The 17,152-nt window shown below is 36.9% G+C and overlaps 3 protein-coding genes across 3 annotated transcripts in view; 2 read left to right on the top strand and 1 right to left on the bottom strand.

The window, feature by feature from the left end:
* Positions 1-2,389: 2,389 nt before the first annotated feature.
* LOC311287803 (retinol dehydrogenase 11) lies at positions 2,390-9,720 on the bottom strand. Its single transcript, XM_084404871.1, has 7 exons — positions 9,462-9,720; positions 8,366-8,506; positions 5,273-5,464; positions 4,924-5,085; positions 4,456-4,572; positions 4,148-4,352; positions 2,390-2,754 (listed from the first exon to the last, which is right to left on the bottom strand). Exons 1-7 carry the CDS (start codon positions 9,535-9,537, stop codon positions 2,658-2,660), a joined length of 990 nt encoding a protein of 329 aa, XP_084260997.1. The 5' UTR covers positions 9,538-9,720; the 3' UTR covers positions 2,390-2,657.
* A 1,114-nt stretch (positions 9,721-10,834) lies between these two features.
* Positions 10,835-14,071, top strand: tmed3 (transmembrane p24 trafficking protein 3). The gene is made up of 3 exons (XM_084404872.1): positions 10,835-11,246; positions 11,471-11,716; positions 11,803-14,071. Exons 1-3 carry the CDS (start codon positions 11,103-11,105, stop codon positions 12,034-12,036), a joined length of 624 nt encoding a protein of 207 aa, XP_084260998.1. The 5' UTR covers positions 10,835-11,102; the 3' UTR covers positions 12,037-14,071.
* A 484-nt stretch (positions 14,072-14,555) lies between these two features.
* The window catches only part of frmd5b (FERM domain containing 5b), a 34,437-nt gene continuing 31,840 nt past the window's right edge, over positions 14,556-17,152 (top strand). The window contains exon 1 of the mRNA XM_084403894.1: positions 14,556-14,758. Coding sequence (XP_084260020.1) covers positions 14,657-14,758 — 102 coding nt within the window. The 5' untranslated portion in view covers positions 14,556-14,656. The remainder of the gene's footprint in view (positions 14,759-17,152) is intronic.

Here is a 17,152-nt window from a genome sequence, read left to right as displayed (position 1 = left end):
ATGTTACTGCATGCACCTGTTACAGGGACAGTCCACACAAAAAAAAAAAAAAAAAAAAAAAGAAGAAAAAAGGAAAATGCTCTCATAATTTTACATTTTCTGAAATGTATCAAAAATATGTGGTTTTTGGGACTATACAATGAATGTCAGTGGGGTCCAATGTTGTTTTGAAAAAAACTGTTAAACATTTATTGTGTATTCAGCAGGTTTAAAATTACATTTTTGGGTGAACTATGCATTTAAGGGCTTAGGGTTAGGGTGACTGTTCTATGAATGTTTTACTAATGTTCCCGTTAGGTTATGAAAACGTTTTCTTGGTTATCTGAACGTTAGAACGTTATTTTATAATTTTGCAAGTATTGCGGGAACGTTACTTCTCTCTATAGCATCTGAACAAGACACATTAGACTAACATCCAACTAAAATGTTTCAGAAAAATGTTTCATGAATGATCTATAAACAAAATGTTTGTGATAATGTTTTAATAACGTTGTCAAAGACCAAATAACTTTGAATGTACGTTCTATTAACGTTCATAACTTTGAACAAGAACCTTGCCAGAATGTTACCCAAAGTTACCGAGAATGTCTCCTATTAGCTGGTTATATGAGTGAGTGTGCATGTGAGATTCAGTGCAGTCCTTGATTCAACTCTAAAACTCAGCAAAAGCTTTTCCTTCTTTAAAATGTTCTCCTCAGTTTTCCAAACCAACTCTACATTCTAGTCTTCTTATGTCTTTATGTCTCATTGAGCAATAAGTGACAAATGATGCTAAGTGATTTTGGCAGATGAAAGCCCATAAAAACAACAGCAGGAAGTGTTCTGTCGCTTATCTGAAGAGGGTGTGCCGCAGCCAGGGAAGCAGAAGAAGAGGAGATAGATAGGTATGTGAAGACTGGAATGTTCATTTCAGTCACACCTGGGATAAAACACACCTATTGGACCTGGTCTTTCCCTTTTCATTGGCTGATTTGATCATGACTGACAGCACAACCAACAAATAAACACTCTCGTTTGGCTGCTGAAGGGGTTTGATCTATGATCCCCAATTGTGAACCAATAGCATGTCATGGTTGACTTGCAGATAGGTGGGGTGGAGAGGAAATAAAACTCATCTGTGGGGTGTGTCCACAGTGGCGGACGTACAGACTGTGAGTCTGTACAACACCGTGCAGATCTCCTGCCTCAAAACTATGGTTTGTGGAAGGCGGACTTAGACTCATCCTGGTGCAAAGCTGCCGAGAGCCCTGGAAAAATCACAGATGTCCTCTCTAAACTGGTAATAACAGCTACAGATACCTATATGGGGAGACATGTCATGAAGACTCATTTGCTGTTCTTTTGGCTGAAAGAAAAATGCTGGACAGAGCAGGTGGGAACTTGTGCCGGAGATTTGTATGGAAGCAGTTGGAGTTCTCAGTGGAGCTGTTGAGTATATGTTCAAATGGTCGCTCACATCTCCTTATCACTTTTCCAGCCCAGCTAAAGATGGTGAATCTGTTGGACGGAGAACTGATAAGGGCATGTGGCTGACACATACAGCTTTGTGTCTGCTGGGCTCTCAGGTCAGGGTGCGTTGGTGATATGTGCACATTTGTGAATGTCAATGACTGAATAACTAGTAGTTGGTAATAAGTTTAACTCAGTATTATTTTAAAACCTTTTCTAACTCTTATATGATTAACTTGAACTTTTTTCCAGATACTGCTGAAACAGCATAATTGACGGTCATTTCATGTCTTACTTGCATACATATAATCATCATGTTTGAGTTTTGTATTTCTAAATTACGGTCCCAATGAGAACCAAAATTAACTTTTTTTTTTACTATACTAAAACTGAAATGTAGGTGTATGTATGTATGTCTCAATGTAAATTCGGGCTGCACATGAGTTGGTGATGTTGTATTTTTAGTCTCTTTTTTTATTCAGCTTTACCAAACAGGACACTTCTCAATCACATTAATTTCTATAATAATAAGTTAGCAGTAGATTCATTGACTTTGCACATTGGTAGAGTATGTGTTACTTTTCTTAATACAGACATTATTATCTTTTGATGACAATAATGCTCACAACAATACCAACGTTTTATATAGGCGCAATACAAATAAATCTGCAAGCAAAAACATTCAGATAAACTCTGTTTATGTAAGGAGAAAAGAATTTAAACATTCCAATTTTATTTCAAATGCAACTCATGTCATTCTACAAACTTTACTGTGTAAAATACTCTTTACCTTTAATTTACAATTTATTTAATCATTCAAGAATAGGCTTTGAGAAAATGTTTTTTCATGTTATGCATAGAATTTTATTGTGATACATGGTATCAAATTACACAAGAACTGGCAATGAAATTTGAATATGAAAGGTATATTAAATGTCTAATTTGTATAGCTATGCAATATGGCTAATAAAGATCTCACAAATTATTTCATGCTTAAATTTACACTTCATACTGCAGTTTATCTTATTGCATAGGCATCACCAACCTGACAACTTTCCTACATTCTTACTCAAACAGGCTCTCCGTTCTATATATAAAGTAAGCAGATTAAATAGACTGAAAATTTGGAATGTAAAATTTATGCAGGAAAAGGCGACACACTGTTTTTTTAAATGAAGAGAGTGATTTTCATTGGGCAAGGTGTTGTCTCAAGCCAGGCCCACCATGGAAGCACTGAGATCCCACAGTCTGCGGGCTGCAGCATCATCCCTACCCTGAGGAGCCGCCTCTTTGGGTGCACAATCACTGCAAAATGACCAAAAGAAAGCAATGACCAAAAGCATGAAATTATCATTATTTAACGACAATGCTCAGACAATAGTGTGAATAAAAGCTTTAAAAATGTATGGAAAAAAGTTTGTTGTTTTTTCTATTTTGACCTTATTAAAATGATGAAGACATCCATTGTAAAACTTCGAAGCTTGTTCGTTGTATCAAGTTTGTCAACTTCTTCCTATAATTGCCTGTCTATGATATCTTGGGAGAGGTGACACACATGCAACCATGTTTTGCGTTGTAACGCTAACTTTAGAAAAGTTGTTTACACCTCCATGCATGCCTTGATGAGCATAATCATACTAAATTGCAGTTAAAGGCAGGGTTTTCCTAAAAAACTTTTCCCCAAATTGTTGAATGTTTAAACTGTCTTTATATACCAATACATAATTAAAATGTAAGTACTCTGAAAAATTGAGTATAAAAATCGAGTGTCTGTAGTCCTCTCAGGGCTGCAATAAACACAGCTACTTATTCCATTCACTCCCACCCCCTCCCTTCTGGGCTCCTTCCAAAGCCACGCCCCCAAAACACATGAACGCGCGATGCCGACCGCTCAGCTTGGAGGACGCGTTTGCCAGCGCCGAGCGGAGAGGAGCGCAATGCATGCAGTGACATCATATCAGAATCACATGTAATAAAATACCTAACTTTATCATTATGAATATAAACAACTAACATGGCTGTTAGTACTCACTATCAAGCTAGCATATCGGTACTGGTAAAGTTTAAAATATATTGAGTTTGATTCGGTAACGAGCTAGTAACATAAGGCGAAGCTAAAAACAGGTTGCATTGATACACGTTTTCCCATTACCATCAGTTACACTGTGATGAAGGTGAATTTCGTGTAAGATTCATAAGTTAACATATACGGTGTTTTGCATGTAAGAGCTTCGACGATGAAAGCACTGTTGGCCGATATTTACGCTTGTCTGACTTCTTGCTTTATCCAAAGACTTTTTGGTCATAGCCTTTTCGAATACTGTCTTCCTTTTTTTGCCTTGTTTGCCTTCGCTGACTGTATATGCAGCTTCCGTGCCTCTTCGCCTCCTCGAGTCAAACGGGTGCGCGCATGTGGGCAGCTCCTGTAGCAGCAGGGGTGGTAGCCATGGTAGCGAGGGAGAGTGACAGTCGCCCAGCCAATCATTTTATTCGTTCCGAATGGAAATAAGTAGCTGTGTTTATTGCAGCCCTGAGAGGACTACAGACACTCGATTTTTATACTCTCCTTTTCAGAGTACTTACATTTTAATTATGTATTGGTATATAAAGACAGTTTAAACAAATTTGGGGAAAAGTTTTTTTTAGAAAAAACCTACCTACCCTGCCTTTAACACATGTGACAGAAAAAGCCACTGACCTGTAGTAAAGGCCACTGGTATTCTGCAGACTCTCATCCACTGCGCAAAAGATGGTGGTCTGCGAACCCTGCCAAGGTGTTTTGACAAAGAAAAAAAAGGGCAAGAATATAAGCCTCTTCCACAGAGGCAGGGCGGGTAAAAAGTGTCGGCCGAGTTCAGTACGGATCACCCCAGGATGCAGAGAGTAAGTTGTCACTCCTGTGCCTGAATGACATACAGGGAAAGTGTTTGAAAGCAGCATGATTGAGAGTGTGACACTGTGATGTTTCAATTCAATAAGAATGAGAACGTTTTCTTTATAGCTTACCTTGCAGCCTGACAGCTAGTTCACGGGTAAACAGAACATTGGCCAGCTTGCTCTGTCGATAGCTTATGTATGGATCATAGTCTTTCTCCAGGTTTATATCATCAAAATAAATCTTGCCTATCCAACAGAAAATAATCTAAAATTTAATGAATTACATGCTTGGGAATCAAAGAATCTAATGTGTCAAATAAACTCTTTAAATATATTTACATTGTAATACATTAAAATAAAATACGTTGGAAAATAATACCATCATTGCACACTGCCCTACAATGGTACAATACAATTACCTTACATTTTGTCAAAACTGAGCATCTTGTCAGGGATTTGGATGAGGAGTTCAATTACTGCTTACAATAATTTAAATAATTATGATAAAAAATGATAAAATGATAATGATAAAAATGTTCAAGCTTTTTTTAGGCATAATTCAGCGAAGCACATAAAGACATAGATGGGATTCCACACCTTTCTCATGGGCCAAGCTGGAAACATTGACAACACGGCTGGGTGTTGATTTCTTCAACAAGTCCAGAAGTAGGTTGGTAAGCAGGAAATGGCCCAGGTGGTTCACCCCAAACTGCATCTCAAAGCCATCTTCTGTCTGCCACTGTGGGCACATCATTATCCCTGTTGGCAGAAAAAATAAAAAAAATAATTCAAATTAAATTTAAATGAATGAATAAGTAAATACATACAATACATAGGTTTCATTTGCTGACAGAGCAAACCTTGTAATCTTTTGCCAAAAAATAAAACACTTTGATTCTATATCAACCATGTGCTTCTGCATTATAATCTGTCTGACATTCCTTACCAGCGTTATTAACGAGAATATCCAATCTCTCCTCATTCTGCTGTACATCTTTGGCCAGAGCTCGGACAGACTGCAAGGAGGCCAGATCCAACATCTTCACAACCACGTTGCCATTTCCGCTCCTCTTCCTGATCTCATCCGCTGCTTTGTTGGCTCTGCCCATGTCTCTGCAAGCCAGAATCACCCTTGCACCTGAACAATGGAGGTTTATAAACAGTAATTGTTGTGACAATGCAATATTTTCTGCAACCATCAAGCCTTCAACAAATACAACAGTACTACAAAGCTCTTATAAAAAAAGCTCTTGCTGACCACAGCAGTTTCCAACTTTGAAGGGGTTTCATTAGCCTCAGAATAACAAACTGGGCCATGTTAGTGTGGTTTCATAAGTGATGGATTGCTTAATTAAACCAGTTTTATCTCCCCACTGTGAATTTATCATCCTTTTCAAACCCATCAGATATACCATTGAGGGTACTGAATATCAATCAGTATAAAAATCAATCAAATGAATAAGATAGAGCCTCCAACAATCATCTAACCGGCCTGTTTGTGAAATTCAGGTACAGAGTTCCATCGGCACTGTTATGAGGGTCATTGATGTGATGCTCATTTTGTGTCTGGATTCAAAAAGTTATTCAAAAATACATTAAACATTCAATTCAGACCAACAAATTGAATTGAATACACCTCTACTATGAAAAACATACAATCAATTTAATTTTTGTGGAGCTTAAAAGTCAAGGTGGTATAACTGTCCAGAGATTGTAAAAAAATAGTGACTTTAGTACTTTTCAGTAAAAATAAGCTATTTTGTTTTAAACTATAATATTTGTTTAAACGTTTGTCCTCTAAATCAAGGTCATTTTGCCAAGTCACTAAAAACACAAAACAGAGTGGACCCTTTAGACCCTCATTACCAGGGCTTAACATTAACTTTTTTGCTCACCAGCCACTGGGGTTAGTGGTTTTCCAGAGTAACTAGCCACTCAGCATTTTCACTGGCCACAATTTTGACATTGATACCATAGGGAAAAACTGCCATATAGATATTTTTAATATTATCTCATAATTTGGCAGCCGGTATATTAGGCTGCTGTCACTTTAAGACCTGACGCACGGAAACATTATACTCTTTTATGTGCACGCACTTTGGTTGTGAGCACAAAATCTGCGGGAATGAGTAAAATTATACTCAATACGTGCAATCCCTCCGAAATTCAAGCCCTATAACACACCAATATTCATCCAGAGCAAATGAAACGAGTGAGTAAAGGGTTTGTGTTTCAACTCGCTGTCGGAGAGATTATAGAGCTAGAACGCGCAGCTGGTATTGTGTATCTTGCAGAAGAGAATTTTAGTGATATGTATCAAAAAATCTATACTTTTGACAACACTTCATTGCACTTAGTTTATTATTTCAGATGCCTTTTTAAAGCTACAATATGTAATTTTTTTGCCTCAAGGGGTCGCCAACCTCTTACAATAACAAAGGCGTAGATTGATGACACAGTAAATGAGCGTGGAATCATGGAACTTGTCGTCATGCCGATGGATCTAACATTAATAATGTTTAAGGGGAAATAATGTTTATGAGTGAATACATTCATGTTTTTTAACATGACTGGTATGAAGCAGGTCTCGATTGCCAATGAGAGACATCAGATATCAGCGTAACACACGAGTCCCGTGGATCTAAAGGAATGAGGACATTTCATTCTATCGAACTACCCGCAAGTGCTGAATTACTAATCAAACTGGTCAGTTTATTTGACGAATTAAACGTGTGAGGTAACGCAGAGCTGTTTCACTTGGTCTAACGTTACACTATCATACTAAACTGCATTTGAGTGAGTTGAAAGTTATAATGTTATTCTATGTGTTAGTTTCTTGTCTGTATGAGACTAGCAGTAAGCTAGATCAACATTAGAATAACATACTGATCATATTCTAACATTTCATCATGTTGAGCTATATAACATTGATTCGTTTTATGTACATTTGCTCACCTGTCTAATAAAGTGCAAGCAAGAGCGGCGTCTCTGTCAAGTCGTACAGCTCTGTCAAGTCGAAGTCTGTCGCGGATGCGGAGCTCTCGGCATCTCGAAAACGCCACGCTGATATTGATCCTTGTCTTATTTCTCCTTTTGTCCCAAAGTCTGCTTGCCATGGTCCATAATGTTTGAACGAAACAACAACAGCGTGCCACCATACATTGCGCAGTTGTCCACATCTGTCGCCATGGTTACTATGGCAGTACAAGCGGAAACCAGGGGTAACGCAGATATTGCGTCATTGACAGGCGACAAGGGACGGGCACTATTTAAAATTGTGAATTTCTCTGAATTTACAAATTCTTGGAAACATTTAGGATAATTTAAGTACGCAACTGAAATAAATATATAACACTGTGCAAGTGGTTTTTGGATATTTTGATACAAAATTCTTACATATTGTACCTTTAAAAGACTACAACTGAAAAATGTATATTATATTAAAATTCAACCCGCCATAGTGACTGCGTTACACGCCACTTCTGAAATCCACCCGCATTGGAGGGTGTTAATGTCAAGCCCTGCTCATTACTGTGTTTTAAGGTTGTCATTAAAGGTGCAGTAAGCGATTTCTGAAAAATGCTGTTGATATTTGAAATCACCAAAACAAACACGCCCTTCCACAAAAGGATTGCACACCTACCTTTATGGCTCCGCCTCCAAAATTCACAAACAGGCTATGCAACACAGACACCTTGCCCTAATGAGAACACCCTTACTGCTGATTGGCTACAAGTGTGTTGTGGAGCTCTGTCTGATCCAATTTCAACAGTGTTTCTCAGAAATCACTTATTTCTGTTTTTTACATATTTTGGGCTTTTTCTTTCTTTCTTTCTTTCTTTCTTTCTTTCTTTCTTTCTTTTTAAATTAACCCTACCAAGCGTTGTAAACTTGATTTAAAAGGCTATTATTTTTGTTATAATTTTGAACATCCTTGCTGATATAATATCAAAAAATAGACTTGCTATATAGACCTATCATGATGCCAGTTTAACTAATACTTTAAAATAACTTAGGAACTCCATTAAAATGATCTGACCTCTCTTGGCCATGTCCACCGCAGTCTCTTTACCGATACCAGTGTTGGCTCCCGTTATCAGAACAGTTTTGCCGTCCAAGCGCGCTCTGCTGCGACAGACTCCACCACCCAGCCATCTCCGCAGGGCAAAGAGACCCACACCTACCGGTACAGCAACATCATTACCTCACCTCTAACCTTTTCACTCTCTTTTTTTGTTTAGCAAAAGTGGTGTTTTTTTTTTGTAAACAAAAATCACAGGGGATACATATATCACAAATAAACACTTAAGAAAACAGGATAAGAAACTCAAGGTAGAGCAAGGCAATAAATTACATTTTCAAGCAAGATACAGTAAACAGAGATAGTCTACTAAAAAAACAATTCACAAAAAATATAGCCTAAAGCAACCTAAATTAAACATACAATAAATGAATAAACATACAAGTAACTAAAAAAAAAAGAGTCATCTTTAGGAAATCAGGAGGTAACTCTTATGATGAAACCATAATTGTTTTAATTACCAGCAGTTTTAGCAGTTTTCAGACGAAAGGGAGACATTTAAATCAACACAGAAAAGCCTAAAATTGGGCTTAGAATCAGTGACTACATTTATGGAGACCTCACCTCTAACCTACTCTCAAAACGTTGGTATCTTTGATAAGCCCAGGCAAAGGTTATCCGATAAACATGCAAGAGGCTCATAAAGATATCAATAAGATAATATAAAAAAAGATATATCTTAGATGTATCATTATTTCTCACTAAATTAAATATAACAGTGTTCCCACATCTTTCAATCAATAAAATCCCATGACTTTTTTCTTTTACCCTTTTTATTTATTTATCATTTGACATATATAGCACGCACTAAAAGCACTTTCTTGGCTGAGTAACTGCAAAATGCTACACATTTTAATATATATATCTATATATCTATATATATTTTTTAGATTCTATTTATGAAATTAATTTTCCACGAGTGTAAATTAGCAGTTTTAAAAGTGCCTCATATTGACATGTTTTTGGTGGCCGTAGGAACCCTTATTGTTCTGGGAAGCCATTATTTTAGCGAACAAGTAATAAACATGCAAACTATGGTTTAACTTTTGCCTACCCGTAACCAGGACAGCAGTGACACCTGTAGGATGTTCTTCCACAAACTCCTTCGCTGCCTTTGTGTATTCCTGCATTATTACACCTGGTAGATTCACCTTCAACTACTTGAGCTCCTTCAGCATCGAAAGTGTTAGACTACAGACAGACATAGAGACGGAGAGGTCAGTCACCGCCCACATACACACACACACGCACTACACACAGAACTTCGGAGTAAACACAGTGGACTCATGTGCTCCAGCCTCGAATTTCAAAATAAGAGTGAAGGTTGTAAAATGCGGCTTTGGCATACACAGGAACAACAATCATCAATAGTGTCATAATACATTTGAAATGATTCACTACTGCTGGCTTACAGTCTGATTTAAGCGAAAAAAGTACACGTAAATTGACAGGGTTGAATTGACAGTCTACCTTATAAGATAGACTGGTGCAAAACATAGTCAACTTAATCAAAGTAAATATTTCCCCCTTTTTTTTGTTTGAATTTTTTTTTTTTTTTTTTTTGAAAACTCCTGCTTTAGTAAATACTGAGAAAATTGTCGAGACAACATTGTGGCATAGGGATTTGGTCAGTGCCACTTACATTTTCTTTATAAGTTCATTGTAATTGTTAGAATAGTCTTTGGGTGTGTATTTGATACTTTCTATTCAGACGAGGACCTGAAACATGGAGGAGCACATATTTGTGTACATAACCTTGTGCTACATCATGCCAAGGTTTAAGGCTCCAGCCTATTTTTTTTTTTTCTTCCTAGCCAATGAAAAAATAACAATGATTAGAAAGGTCAACATTTTGAAGGCTGTGTAGAAAATCAAATATTTGGAAATAAGGATCATAAAACTCGCAAGCTTCATATAAATTTGTTGTTGATTGCTATACAGCATTAAACAAAGAATATTTCAGAACTCATAGTGAAAAAGTGGGGGAAAAAATATGAATACAAATATTTAAGTCTTCTACTTTGTAAAGTAGGCTAATTTATGTTCAAAGATATAGCCTAGGTTTTGTTAAATTGCTTATTTTTATAGCCTATATGTATTTCCTACCCCACTTCCTGAGTCTACACTTCATAGAGCTATCAGAACATGAAAACTTTTAACTATAAAGTGTACACCAAATAGTTTATGTACTGGAAACAGCTTTGATTTGTCCAAGTAATAGGATAAAACCATGAGGTAATAAGAATGATATTAAATATATGCATGTGTATTCTTTTCCCCTACGAGAGTTTTGTATGTTGTTGTTGTTTTTTGTTAATAAAAAAAAAAAAAAGACAGACAGACGTTTGAAAAAAAAGAAAAAAAGAAAAGAAAAAAAAAGAATGATATTATTGCCTTCTTTACTGCCACCTACTGGTGACTGTATATAGAACAGGTCAGTAAGGAACTTAGAATTGAGAATAAGAAAATAAAAATAATCTGAAACCATCTAAATAATGAATGAAATAATCGCACCTTTATTTATTTTGAAAAATAAAACGCCAAATAACCCGGAAGTGTCCCGTCGTCCTGCCACGTCAGTGGTGTGTCGCTTCAAGCTGTCAAGTAGCAGAGTGAGTTCAGCAAACCAGCTTTAACTCAATGGAGGAGGCTTTCTGTGCTTTGTAAAGAATAATAATTTAAGTTTTCTTCCATCATGAGACACCCTTGTCTTTTAATTTTGGCTGTGTACATAGCCTTTATAAATGCTACCGAGTTAACTTTTGAATTGCCCGATAACGAGAAACAATGCTTTTACGAAGACCTAGAACAAGGAGTCAAGTTTGATATAGACTTTCAGGTAACGTTAATTTACTCTTTTTGTGTTTTGCAATGTTGGTTGATTATTTATCTTTTGCAAGTCCACGTTTGTTGATTATTTACTTCTTTTTTTTTGGAGCACAAACAGATATTACCGTGATTTCTGCGGCTTCAGATGTTATTATTCAACACGGTTAAACGACTGAAGATACGATGTGTTACATATTCCCAAATTCCAGTATTAATTCTCTCCTTTTCATACAGGTAATTGCTGGAGGAAACTATGATGTTGACTGTTTTGTGACAGATCCAGTGAATAATATGCTGTATCAGGAACGAAAAAAGCAATATGACAGCTTTTCCCATACAACAACAATGAAGGGAGTGTACAAGGTCTGCTTCAGCAACGAGTTCTCGACCTTCTCTCACAAAACTGTATACCTGGACTTCCGAACTGGAGAGGATGCCAGATTATTGCCTGACATGAACGGAGCAACAGCTCTCACACAGGTGAGAAACACAAATGCCATGCACTCACACACAGCATGCACTCTGCATATATGCATTTGATATGAACCTCTGAATAAATCATGCAGATGGAGTCGGCCTGCTTGTCTATCCATGAGATCCTGAAAGTGGTTTCAGACTCTCAGACCTGGTATCGTCTTCGAGAGGCTCAGGACCGACTCAGGGCTGAAGATCTGAATGAGCGTGTCCACATTTGGTCCATTGGGGAGGCCATCATCCTGTTTGTGGTCTGTATTGGCCAGGTGCTTATGCTTAAGAGTTTCTTCAATGACAAGAAAGCCAGTGTTGCCACCAGCACATAGACCTAGATCTCTAGTTTGCCGTCTTCTCTCCTTGAAGATAATCTGCTGATTTATTAGTCTGATTCCCTTAAAACAAAAAGTCTTGACTGTTGCCTACAACCAATAAAAAATAACATTGATGTCAAACAAAATGCCTTAATTACAGAGTCATGTACTAAAAGAGTCCATTATCTTGTGTTGTATATTCAAATCGGCCTCTATGTGCATTGCTTACTGTTGCAGTAATGGAAATCGACCTGCTGCACCTTTATAATGCCACATCTTACTGTTTTTTGGTTTGTACCAGTGTTGTTTGTTTTGTTACAATTGTACTTTATCCACTTGAAGTGTGCCTTTGTCAACTTTAAATGCATATGTCTTAACATACCTTTATAGAAAACAATAGTTTTGGTAGTTTTTGTATGGTAACTATAATGATATGATAATGAATGATTATGTTGTTGAGTTGAACCTCTATTTTTCTATTTAGCAAAGCCCTTCTTTGTTTATCCCACATTCAAAAGGGAAAATTCATGCAGGTGATTTATTTATATGTATAGATATATCTGGCAAACTATAAAAAATATAATTTTCCCCTTCATCTCTTAAAGGGGTCATGAATTGAGAAATAAACATTTCTTTGATCTTTTGACATGTAAGAGGTCATTGTACTATAAAAAAATCCTGCAGGTTTCAGAACTCAAATCTTCCTTGTTAGTCCAAAAACAGCTTTTATTGAAACCCTCCTCCGAAAATGACTCATTTCGGATTACGTCACATTATGACGTAATAATGCGACGAGAGTCAGATCAACGCTTACTTCTACATCATCGTATCTTTGGCCCCGCCCGCTGGCGCATTACTGAGACGAGAATAGAGATACAGGATCACTGGACTGAAAACAACATTACCTGCAAAGGATCCTAATTCTAGGAAAGTCGTTATTTATTTTCAACTAGGCTATGTGAATGTCTTTTATTTGTTTGGTACATTTCACTGTGGATTCTTTGGTAAATCAGTCGCAATTACGGCGCAGGCTTTGCAAACAGCCTTTTACTGTAAGATATGGACACGAGTCACCCGACAGTAATGCCATAACATGTAAGTAGCCGTGTTCTGTGATCAGTGATTTCTAATATGATTCAAGTACAGTCCGACATTCTTTGTCTCAAAATCGTTTATTGCTGTTAATGTGTCAGCATTAAGAGTTCTGGATTCTCACCAAAACTTCCGTTTATCAATTACGCTGTCTACACGGCGCAATGAATCTCTTAATAACATTGTGTTTGGACTGTTATGATAAAAGCATTTGTGAGAGTGCAGAAATCGAGTTACAATGACGAGATCACTGCTTTTGTGTCTGTCATCGGCTACAATGCTCATCGCTGCAACAATTCATGTGGTAGGAGTAGATCTAAATCTAATGCTATAATCAATACTTTTCATGATTATGTAACCTTGACAGCAGTAATAGTAAATATCTAGTAAAAGTTTTCAGAAGAGTTCCACATGCAATACTTGTTTCATGTGCAAAGATGCTAGCCAGTCACAGCAGTGAGCGTTACACCGGAGTCTCATAGCAGACACATCCGACAGAGTGTTCAAATCAGAGGGCTATAATCAGGGTAAATGGCCTTTTATTTATAAATTGACCCTTTTTGATGTAAAAATCATACTTGCACTATAAGTGCACACCAGGAAACAAAAAATTATTACAAATTCAGTTCATGACCCCTTAATTATAAATTCTGTCAAGTGCAAACTGCATGCACACAATTGCTGGTTTAAGGGCTTACATCATGTCTGTCACATATGATGCCTCTAACTGAAACATCAACTTATTGTGCAATTCAAAAGTTATTTTATAGACCTATATTCCTCAAATATCTGTTACAAACATAGCCTATCTCTTTTTTTTTTTTGCATTTACCTCAGCCCTGGAAGTTGAATTGATTTGTGATTGCATTGATTTATTATGTCATTATTACCTTAAATCAAGTTGTTTATATTCCTGCCTTATGTAAATTGAACAATTAAAAGCAAAGTTTGGGATTGATTTTATGAATCGTCTTAATGGCATATAATCACGGACATAGCAAGAAGATTTTGAAACATCTCAGAGGAAATAAAAAAAAAACTTCTTGATGTAAATAAATATTTGGCACAAGCAAGACCATCTTAACTCTTGATATAATAGTTGTAAACAATCATGTAAAATACATTTTGTTGGACAGAAACTTTAGTTATTATAGTGTTCTTTCACTGATTTTTAATAGTCTAAGTGTAAATGATCCTCCAGAGTCCATATGACAAATCTATTTTCATCTACACAGTTATGAACATTGACTCTTACTGGCTTTCAGTTTATGAATACATTTCGCCTCAGCCCTCCCTTGAAATAATGCATGAATATGGATGGGCTGTTGTGCCTGAGCCTATTCAGTGCATTGGACTACCTCCAACGTTGGCATAGAACCACCAACGGCAGAGGAGACCACACCGACCAGTCCGAAGGATAATGATGGGGAGCAATGACTCAAAGGGGCTTCTGATCACCGAGAAGGGTCTGTCTGGCATGTCTGCAGTGAGTGACATGTTGCGCTCGTCCTAAACGCTCGTGCGTCTGTACTGACTGGCCAATATGTTGAGCCGACTGATGAGTGGCAGCGATCGGACTCTTGACAGGGAATTCAACTGTACAGTGCGACTGCTGGACGACTCGGAATACACTTGCACGGTTCAGGTCAGTATTAACATGTTTTCATCATCACAAGCGGGTTATCCCCATCACCGACACACGTGCTTTAATGCTCGCGCTGCTGATACTGCGCATTCAAGCGGGAAAATCCGCGAGCATCTGTACGAATCTGGACACTGCACAAGGGCTGCAATGCGTAATGGCTAATTAACGTGTTAGGACATTTCCTTGATGAATGAATCAGCGCTGGTTTCGGTGACCCGTCTGTATCGGGTCACCTGTCACGTAGTGCCTGCCGCCAGCCCGAGAGACCTGAGTCACATTCAGTGGGAAGAGGCACTAGTGGAAAGGTTTCATACATGAAATTGCCTCACGGGGCGAACTATCCACGATAACAGCTGCTGAAAGATTGTTGTAGCATATACGTGCAACACTGTAATGGTGATTCACTAGCTGTTCCTGTTCTTCTTGTTTGGCCAAACATAGGCTACTACAAGCCACATTACCGTGCAATTCAGCTATGTTTCTAGACAGATTCCCAGACTGTTTCAATAGGCTATACAGTCTTCTTGATGCATTTGTTTCCACTACTTGTCTAAGGCAGCCCAAAAGCATGAATGGAGATTCATTGCTTTAAGTTAATTGATTAGAATGTGCCATTAATGTCATTTATTGAGTTGTATTGCATCATTGTATTAAGTGAATAATTAAAAGCAAAGTTTGGGATCGTTATAATGAGTCATCTTAATATCATAGCAAAATCATTGGCTGAGATGCTAAGTTGCCAAGAAGAGCAGTGGTTTTGTGTGTATAAATATATATACATGTTGTCCTTGAAAAGCTAGAGAATGAAAATATCCCAGGTGGAATGAAAGTGATAGGCATGTTTTTATTAAGGAGTTTCCTCCTGGGCTGAGCTATTCACAGATGTTCAGAGTCAACAACAGTTGCTGAAAGATTGCAGAAGCTATAATATGCCTAGTACTTTGCAGCTGCTCTCACTCAGAAAAACACTGGGTTAAAAACAACCCACTTTGGGTTGTTTTCAACCCAAGGGCTGGGTAAAAATAGGACATGACACATGTTGGGTTACCCAGCAAACTGGGTTATTTAACCCAGCATAATGGGTTGATTAATTTTTTTATATAATACTTTCTTCTTTATTTACTTCATACATAAATATTGTTTACCGATTAACTTAAATCCTCTAAACTTTTTTTAAATACTGCACACATCCACTGGTTTGCATGATAATTCCTTTATTTTCGATCATATTTTACAGTATAGCATATTATATATCGGTTTTTAATACATATTGCCTACATTTAAGCTCATTTAACAAATATTAAAAGTAAAAATAAAAACATTTAGAAGAAATTCAAGTGTAATTGACCAGTCTCTGTTCTCGTGCCGGTGTCACAACAAATCGGGTCCTCCCCCGAAATCGGGTCTCTTTCAACTATCACTTATTGATTAGCCTATACTAAGTATATACGAACGATATTAATTTAAAAATATATATAGGTTACTATATAGCCTAGTGCATAAAAAAACAAATTGAACATTTCTTTCACTTGATAAACTGTTAATTAGTTTAATTATTATTAATAATAATAATAATAACAATAGCCTATTAAGTGAATAATTGAACATCATTACATTCTTTTTATAATTGAAATATATTTGGACATTTAACACTTTATTTAACATGTAATTACCTTAAAGATGATTGTAAATGTAGAACAAGTGAAGATGCGTGTATAAAGCTATCAGGCTAATTCGGGTATCTGTATGCTATGCTAAGCTAACTAATACAGACATTAATGGTCATTATAGTTCAAACAGCATTTATCATAACATGATTTTGTAGGAATTGTAATCAGGCGCTAAAAAAAAAACCCATCACCACACCTGTGTGGTGAAGAGATGAGTCCCAGCACCGTAGAGATGAGTCCCACCTTAGGACCCCAGTCGTATGCCTGATCTAAAGCTGTTCTTGCGATAACTTCTTGTAGCTAACGTGAGCTGTTTTAGCTTTATGTGGTAACTTTATGTAGCATTCCAAATCCCGCTGCCATGTACAAGATAAGATAAAAGCAGTTTGTAAAAACATTTTAAGCAGGTAGTCTAGCAGTTTTCTGCCATCAAGTAATATATTTATTTGTATAGCACTTTTCACAGTACAGCTTTACAGAAAGACAGACAGCTATTGTATAGTAATTTAATTGTATATGTAAGCTAACTTAAAAAACACTAAGAACGAGAAATGTTTATTTTTACAATCTATAGCTTCGGTTATATACTAGTATATGAAAAACATATAAGTTTAGACATGAATGGTCGTTATAACGTAGTTCAAACGTCTTATATAATAAAGTGATTTTGTCTGATTTGTAACCAGGCACTAAAGCGATTACCCATAAAATGTGCTTTGAACCA

Source organism: Rutilus rutilus (genome assembly GCF_951802725.1).
Source record: "Rutilus rutilus genome assembly, chromosome: 3".
NCBI lineage: Eukaryota > Metazoa > Chordata > Actinopteri > Cypriniformes > Leuciscidae > Rutilus > Rutilus rutilus.
The sequence above is the reverse complement of the archived record's forward strand: the minus strand, read 5'-3'. Positions and strand labels throughout refer to the sequence as shown.

What these genes read in the sequence shown, in the direction of transcription:
- LOC311287803 (XM_084404871.1), bottom strand. Translation starts at nt 9,537, where the DNA reads ATGCAGGAATACACAAAGGCAGCGAAGGAGTTTGTGGAAGAACATCCT. An exon ending in GGTGGACATGGCCAAGAGAG is followed by an intron (nt 5,465 to 8,365) that starts GTCAGATCATTT and finishes TCCATTGTTCAG; the next exon opens with GTGCAAGGGTGATTCTGGCT. An exon ending in ACTAGCTGTCAGGCTGCAAG is followed by an intron (nt 4,353 to 4,455) that starts GTAAGCTATAAA and finishes TATGTCATTCAG; the next exon opens with GCACAGGAGTGACAACTTAC.
- tmed3 (XM_084404872.1), top strand. Translation starts at nt 11,103, where the DNA reads ATGAGACACCCTTGTCTTTTAATTTTGGCTGTGTACATAGCCTTTATA. An exon ending in AGTTTGATATAGACTTTCAG is followed by an intron (nt 11,247 to 11,470) that starts GTAACGTTAATT and finishes CTTTTCATACAG; the next exon opens with GTAATTGCTGGAGGAAACTA. An exon ending in GAGCAACAGCTCTCACACAG is followed by an intron (nt 11,717 to 11,802) that starts GTGAGAAACACA and finishes TAAATCATGCAG; the next exon opens with ATGGAGTCGGCCTGCTTGTC.